Source organism: Abramis brama, assembly GCF_963993115.1.
Source record: "Abramis brama genome assembly, chromosome: 6".
In the NCBI taxonomy this organism is placed as follows: domain Eukaryota; kingdom Metazoa; phylum Chordata; class Actinopteri; order Cypriniformes; family Leuciscidae; genus Abramis; species Abramis brama.
Window position 1 is genome coordinate 41891077 of NC_139968.1, and position 8613 is coordinate 41899689.

General features: G+C 39.5%; 1 protein-coding gene across 1 annotated transcript; it reads left to right on the top strand.

The window, feature by feature from the left end:
* Positions 1-2138: 2138 nt before the first annotated feature.
* rx1 (retinal homeobox gene 1) lies at positions 2139-8613 on the top strand. Its single transcript, XM_084117570.1, has 4 exons — positions 2139-2405; positions 3014-3380; positions 6057-6307; positions 6752-8613. Exons 2-4 carry the CDS (start codon positions 3092-3094, stop codon positions 7196-7198), a joined length of 987 nt encoding a protein of 328 aa, XP_083973696.1. The 5' UTR covers positions 2139-2405; positions 3014-3091; the 3' UTR covers positions 7199-8613.

Consider the following 8613-nt stretch of genomic DNA (forward strand, 5'->3'; position numbering starts at 1 on the left):
AATCGTTTTCATACACAATTATGATTACAGGGGCAGAATAGGAATTAATAAAGACTTGTTTCCACGCGGCTCCTTGCACAATTATGTTATGACCTCAAAACATTTTTTTTTTTTTTTTTTTTAAACCATAGTGCATGATTTGTAAACAAATATATTTTGGAGTTTGCATCACTTAATCAGGTCCATATGTTCGGTTTTACAGATGTAGATTTACAGACGATAAAAGAGCTCAAAGACAAGAGTTCAAAAACAAGCTAAAATGCCATGGTTATGATTGCATTTTTATGTCACATTTGTGAGCACATTAAAGGAGAACTCCGGTCAATTTTAACACTGAGCTCATTTTTTTGTAAATTTGGAGCGCTGTCAGTACAGAGAACAACGACAAAAATCGGTGTTGCCTACACCGTGTTATCCTCTTTTTAAAATTTGCACTCTGTTGACTTCAATGGGGAAAAAATTCTAATGAGCCTGGGCTGCCTGGATTAGTGGTTCTCAAATGGTTATCCCAACAGCCTACCACAATTGTTTATTGTACAAAATTGAATTGACATTCTATCTCTGCCCTTGGTTGCTATGCAGTCACTTGAGTGTTAAGGTTTTTTACATGTGCCCAGTCAAACTCTAGAGTTTTTTAACGCAATTTGATTTTACTCGGAAGAAGTTGGTCAAAATGGTCAAGTGGTGTTTGAGTTGTTAACCCAATTGCACTAAAATACTCTAGAGTTTGATTAGGCTCATTGCCTCTGATGTAAAAAAATATATACGTAGGAAGATAATTGGCGATAAGTAGGAGGGATGAATGACTGGGCAGATTCCCATTCCTTTCTAGGAACTCAGGGATCTTGTGCACGTGAGAAACAGTTGTCTAGCTTCTACAGTGAAACTCCAAGCTTTCCAGGTATTTTCTAATTCCGACCATTGGCTAGTTCTGATCACTAAATTGTCTTTTGAGGATTGACTCTTGCTCCATGAGACTCAGACATCTATCTGGCAACGTGTACACAAACATATGGTTAAAGTCAGTCTAAGCTTGAGGTCTTTCATGTGTCGTGGCTGGTTTTGGCCATGTGCACTGGCTTTAACATTTGGCTGAGCCGAGGTTTGATAGATTTCAGTGAGATCTGAGAGGTATTCACAGTCCATTTTACCAAAATTTTAGACCATTTCTTTACCCTTAATGGCTCATCCTGGTTCTGTACTGCATAAGATTCAGTAACGCTGACCCAAAACAAATGCAGTGATTGGGCACCTTTAACGTGTTTTAACACTTCATTGAGATCAGAGCATTCATTAGGTCTTCATTAGGCCATCTCCCTATGATTGAGTACAACATACAAAGTGAGATTTTAAAGACTAGTGTCTAAAAGCCTTAGAAGCTTAACTAAGCTTCATATTGTCAGATCAATGTTTCTACTGTATACTTTATAGAAATTATTGTTATGGCTATATTTGATGCAAAACTATAGTTGAGAAATATTCCAAAATTGTATGTCATAATTTACTGCAGTTGCACTGGTCATTTGCAATAAGATCATTTGCATGGATTCATTTGAAAGCGAGCGAGTTAATCTTGTTCCGAGGTCATATCTCTTAATAAGCACCGATCACTCCTTAGTTTGCCTGTGTTAACTCTTTAATGAGTTGTAGTCTGCTCTCATGTCGTTTGCTTTAATTACTCGGCTGATTATTCCTCATGCGATAGTATTGAGTATTTACTGTAATATCTGCTGTGAAGCATGTGGTTTACATAACAATCCAACACGTAACCTATGTGCCAGCGGTCAATGTAATTTTATAATAATTGAAATTGTATTAATATTTGATAAAATAATTTGACAATATTTAATCTAATTTAAACATTAGTTAAGTATAAGAATATGACAAAAAAAATATAATTGTCAATAAAGCTTTCCAAACTTTTACTTTAGTACTGGCATCAGTGAAATCTTTCAGTTCATCCTTTTGTCTTTAAAACAATTGAATTTTGTAAAGCAAGGAGAAACGGCTTCATTAGTGTTGCCCTCCTCCTGTGGGGTGAATTCAAGCTCCATTTAGAGCAATTACTTGAGCAGAAACCGTCTGTCAATCATTCTTAAGGGGGAAGAGTCCCAATTAATGAGCTCCTGTAATCCCTTGCTATTATTTCCCTCCTGAAGAGACACACACACACACACACACACACACACACACACACCAGCTCTCTGTCCAGTGGAATCCACTGGAGAACTTCTGTGCATTCGTATATGTTTTCATGCTTAAAGTGAGAGCGATCGAGGTGGGTTGGGACGTACAGTAGCAGACGGAGGCGTGTTCATCACCCGTATGTGACCCGCTGCAGGCAGAAACAGGTGGATGTGGGTCAGACTGGAGACGGAGAGCGAAGGGAGCATCTCGTGTCAGAGGTATGTCCCGTACCGCGGTCACTCTGTCCTGAGGAAACTTTCTTCTTGGGTTTTGATAATAGTTAATATATACTCGTTAAATATTAACGAGTTTATTAATACTGTAATATACATATACTTTTAAAAATGTAAGATGTGATATGATACCCACGTGTACATACATTACAATTAATATTTAATAAATATTATTATATAATATTAATATTTAATTTTGATGGAAAATATTTATTAACAATTTAAAAAATGTCGTTTTACTATATAAACTCAATTTTGGGGGGTTACACATTGCTGTTTGAATCTAAAATATGTATTTTGGTTTATTGGAGAAAGGTTAGTAATTTTGCATTTGTCAGATTATCCATATATTATAAACAAATATAAATGTTATGTTAATGTTAATAAAAAACATTATTTGAATGTAGATACTACAGTATATTGTTTGTTGTTGTATGCTGTGATATATTTATATTAATAAGTTGTTGAATCTTTTTGTTCACTCAAATATTTACACATTAAGAAATTTGCTGGGGGAAAAAAACTGCTGAAATGCTGAAATGCCTTATTTAGTGCACTTGTTGATTTTAGTCTCTTTTTGATGTGTCCAACAGGGTAAAACCAGTGCGTTTTGGATTCCTCCATTAGATCAAGTGGTTTTATCAGTTGGACGTGCTCATTCCAGCATTCGAATGCATTTGTCACTGGACACCATGAACATGGTGGATGACAGCTGTCTTTCGCCCAGTAACTTCCACGAGATGGTCAAAGCAGGGGGTGCGGCGATGGGCACCCGTGTCCACAGCATAGATGTCATCCTGGGCTTCAACAAGGACCAGGACCCTTTGCTCAACCCTGGAGGCAATGCTGTAGCACACAGAGTTAGAGGGGATAGTCTTGGAGATCCAGGGAAGCAGGATTCACATCACTACGGGCACCTGCCAAGCCTCAGGGACGACTCAGAGCAACCTACGTTTCATGGTGAGTCCTACATGGATGAAACTAGAGTGTTGTTGAGCCATAAATGGTGTTTATTGCTTTACATATCAAGTGCAAATACTCCCTAACATGATTCCTGTGATGGTTATAACACTAAGACACACTGTTCCTAAACCCAGAGACTGACACAAACCAAGTTCTTATGCTGAGACTTCCTGTTGTTTTCAAGGCGACATTGGCAATGCGCCAGGGCATTAGCATCAAGCGTCACAGACCTAAACGAAAGTCTGACATGTCTTTCACGTAACTTACAAAACCAACCCTAGATAGATTTTTAGACACACTATAGACCGATAGGCACTCTATATTTTGACTTCGTTTTTCTTTCATAGTGCAGGAGATGATTCACCTCAGATCACCAAAAATTACTTATATAAAGGAAGAAGATTGTTTGGCATGCAATAAGATTATAGCTCTTATAATTTGGTCTTGGTGATATAAAGGGAGAAGATTGTTTGGCATGCAATAAGATTATAGCTCTGATAATTTGGTCTTGGAAGAATCTTATGAGGTTGAGATTTCTTTTGATTACCGATTACTTAACGGGAAGCAGGAGACGTCCATTTTTCTTGATTTCAATCTCATTGGTTTTTAGGAGAAACACTTGCAATATTAAACAGATCTTGTGTTTTATGGGACGTTTCTGGCTGTGGTAAAATGCTAGACCTAATTGAGTCCAAATATGACAGAGCAATCGCATTTTCACTTTACAAGGCCCTTTCAAACCTGGAAATCATTTGGCAAGGGGGTTCATCACTGGTTCTCATCCCCTTGTGGAATTCCCATAATCTTCTTCTATCTTGAACAAGATTGCACAACTGTGCATGCCGACATAATCATTTTTCCATTCTGCGCCAATTTTTTTTCCCCATTGGGCTCATAATCCATCATGCTTCTTAGTCCTGTGATGAGAGAATCTCTCGCATGACCCAGAGCTGAATTGTCTGTTATCGTGACTCAGAAGAGACAAGTTCCTTTTGAATGGTTTGGGCCTTTGAGATCGATTGTCCTCATTTGACAGGAGTTGCCAGCAAGTCTGAGCTTTTTTATTGGGATGTCTTGAGTCTGACAGGCAGTGTGGTGATCCTTGAACCAGGATTGACCCACTACCATTGTGCAAGTTCAGTCTATTGCCTGTTAATGATGCTAGCTTGGCTAACCCAGAACATTTGTTCTTGCCTGATAATTAAACCCTGTCCTTCTAATGTTGCCAAACTGAGTGGTGTTTTAATGCTTTGTTTTCTTCTAATCAATGTTTTGAGGAGTGTTAACCACTCTAGATAACCTAAAGTGAGAGTGCATTCAGGCAGTCAGAAAGGCTATGTTCATTAGCATACACTTTTCCTAAAGTTTGGACTAACTGTGCATTGATTGCAAGGACTGTCACCCTGGGAAGCTTAACCCTGCGGTTAAGTGTCCTACTCAAGGACACAATGATGATAGAGGGTCTCTTCACTGTCCAGTTCTTGATTGATCTTATCTGGGATTAAACCTGTAGCATTTGAGCTACTAGTCAAGCAAGGATATTTACATGTTCTGTTCACTTGCCGTGCACGTGTTAGCAGTATATGCTTCTTGGGAAACTAACCCATGACCAGGCTCACAGGGAATCTGCACAGAACTCTGCAAAATGTTCTGCAGATTTCCATACAATCATGCGTTTAAAAATAAATTCCTCACTCCAATGCTTTTAAAAATATATTTTGGCAAATTTGATTCTGCTTGCAGCTAACAAATAAGAGTGTAGTGCGATTTATCATTGTTTAGCACATTATAGTTTCTAAAAAAAAAAAAAAAAAAATCCATTTCACAGATTTCTGCAGATTTTCATGACTGAACATGTGAAAAAATTCTGCAGATTCCACCTTGGGGCATTTCCGTAACTTTAGCATTGCTAGCATTATGCACAAATAGTTAAGCTACTTGATTCCATCACCAATTTAATGTTCACAGCTTCCACTACTTGGCTTGCATGTACACCACAAAACTGCAGCTATTGCTAATGTTCACTTGTTTAGTTAGCACGTGTTCAGACAGTAGTACTTAAAGAGTATGCCAACAACATCTTGTAAGGCAGAGTGAGTACAGTAGACGAGTTCACCTGTCTTGACGACCAGCTTTTAATTGAATTAGCTTTCCAACTGCAAGTATGCCTCTAAAGTTCACCAAGATAAAGCTTTTCCTAGAAATGTGACCTTATGTTGAGGACATGGGGGTAGAATCAAATGAAGCCCTTAGGTAGATTAGGGCCTGGTCTATGGGGAAACCATCAGGAGAATTAACAGGCTACATCTGTTCTACTTGGATTACGGGACGGGAGATCCTCAGTGAAAGCTATGCCTACCACCGATGACAATAAAACTGCTCTAGTCCAAGTCTTTGTATTACAACAGCTTTTGGCCAGGAGTATTATGGGATTAGGATCTCAGTTTTGGAAATACCATATCAGTAATGAATTTACATTTAGTCACTATCCGTAAATAACTGAGATCATATTAGTCATCTTGTGAGTACTCAATTTTATTGCAATGTGAAATTGCTCAAGTGGGAGTGTTTCATGCACTAAGTTCGTACTGCAATTCTGTCAGAAAATCATGTGAAAGTCTAAAGTGGACTGTCAAGTCATGTCTTTTGTTCTTGTGTCACATGTGGCTTTAGATGCTGATATATTCTCCAACAAGTGTGACGGGGAGTTGGGTGACCTGCGGAAGTCCATCGAGAGTGACAGCAAGTCTCCGGACTCGGCCGACGGGGAGCAGCCCAAGAAAAAGCACCGACGCAACCGCACCACTTTCACAACCTACCAGCTCCACGAGCTTGAGCGAGCCTTCGAGAAGTCCCACTACCCTGATGTTTACAGCAGAGAGGAGCTAGCCATGAAAGTCAACCTACCTGAAGTTCGAGTTCAGGTGTGTTTGAATCATTTTGTGAAATTAAAAGGATCCGTTTCAGAGGAGGCTATACCTTGTCTCTAGTTGTGTTTCGGAAACTGATATGCGTTTCCGCATGAGATGCTGGTGTTCTGGTTTATCCTCACCTAGGTGCTCAACCATAGTCTTGCTGACCAGCTTGCTTTAACTTCTTAACTAGAAAGGCCACATTAATTGGTCACTTTACGCAACAAGAGCCAGATTATCCTGCAAGACCATCATGGTCAAGCAGCTTCATTGGGAAAGACCAAGCTGCAAAGCAACATTAAACAACACTCATGCTGATCTCAACTGGTCTTTTCAGTCTTTCCCACTAAATTTCGGGGAAAAAAATAGTCTTGCACAGATGCTTTCTGTGGAACACCATCTTATTGGCATAGCACCACCATAACAGATTGATTATTTAAATCTGTTTTTGTCCAGGTTTGGTTTCAGAATCGCAGAGCCAAATGGAGGCGACAGGAGAAAATAGACGCCAGCACCATGAAGCTCCATGACTCTCCCATGCTCTCCTTCAACCGCCCGCCCATGCACACCACCATGGGCCCCATGAACAACTCGCTTCCCCTTGACCCTTGGCTGACATCCCCTCTATCCAGTGCCACTCCAGTGCACAGCATCCCGGGGTTCATGGGTCCTACACAAGGATTGCAAGCGGGCTATCCAAGTCACGGTTTCCTCAGCCCACCCCAATCCATGGCCCAAAGCATGCAGTCCATGGCACCACCTCCATACCAATGCCCTCCTCCCTTCACTGACAAATACCCTCTGGAGGACGTAGATCAGCGCAGTTCAAGCATCGCTGCTCTGAGAATGAAAGCAAAGGAACACATCCAGTCCATGGACAAAACCTGGCAACCCATGTGCTAAGACAAGGGTACATCTCTCTTTGACCGTGGGCCTTCATGTTTCTTGGTTACTAATTGGTACTGAAGGTTAATCAAGAACCATGTTTCTTGTATTGGATGGTTATCTTGTTCTTCAGTTCAGAAAATGTTGGGGCACCGAAATGGCGCTAATTGAATTGTGTGCCATTTATTTATTTTATTTTTGCAACTGGATGTAAAAAAAAAAAAAAAAGCTTCCAAGAAAACCAGCAGCTGTTGAATCTGAATGAAGAAAATTTTTGCTTCGAAATTCTGTTCCATATATGTATTACATAAAGCACACAATGGCATGTTTAACTGTCCTAACAAGTTTAATTGGTTTCGAAATGGTTTCTAGAACCAGAGTTACTGAAATGTGAATATGAGGGTGTGTTTAGCATTACATGACCTCTGTCTGCAAATTCACACTTCCTCCTTAAGGACTGGTCCAAATGTTTTGGGTTGACATAGAAGATAAATGTGGTCAATTGTCGGAAAAGACCTCTCACACAGGGAGCTGATTTCATTTCGAGCAATCCCTCATTTTGATCACAAAGGAAGGGACAGGGGACAGAAATGATTGGTATGGGGGACAAATGTGTACGCCTCAGTGTTCATTAGAGGCAAAGGCTTATTGGCAGACCCTTCTTCTGTACGTGCAGAAGAGCAGAAGGGGAAACTATCTGCCGTCACCCGACCATGACTCCCCCTTTGTTTGTGCCAGCTGATCCAAGTCTGATCTTTGTTTTCACTTTTTTAGAGGGAAAGACAATCAGAGACTGTCACTCTAAGAACCCAGTCAATATGATTTTTAGATAAAACACCATCAATGTGCTTAAAGGGTCATTTCATGATTACTAAGAGAATAATTTACCATCAAAACAGACCTGGCTTCAAAGGACCCCAATTGTGATGTCATGTCCCACAAACACGCAAGTGGAATTCACTGCTTATTCTTGAAAGGAAACTCACTCAGTTCATGTTGCCAGAGTTTTTGTAGCAATAAATTGTGTAGTTGTGTTTGACTAATAAAGTTCTGGATAATAAGATATTGACTCCCATGAGGAAGAGTATTAAACTTTCGGGATGATTCAACTGACAAAACTATGCTTACTAATAATGTTTTAAGTTTAGTTGTGTAAGGATATTGAAGATGAAGAGTTATAGATGTTTTTCGTTGTTTATCACAGTTCTGTTATGGGGCAATCTATGATGTTTTGGTAACTTGCACAGTTCAAACAATTGAAAAGCCAAAGTTAGACAGCAATATGACAATCATTAATATGAGTGTGTGCGTGTGTGTGTATGATGTTATTTCCGATGTTTACGATGTGTCCTAGATGTTTTCACAGTTACCTTTGAACAGATGAATGAATGTCCACAAATGTTCTTAAGAATAAACAAATCTAGTTTCTCAGA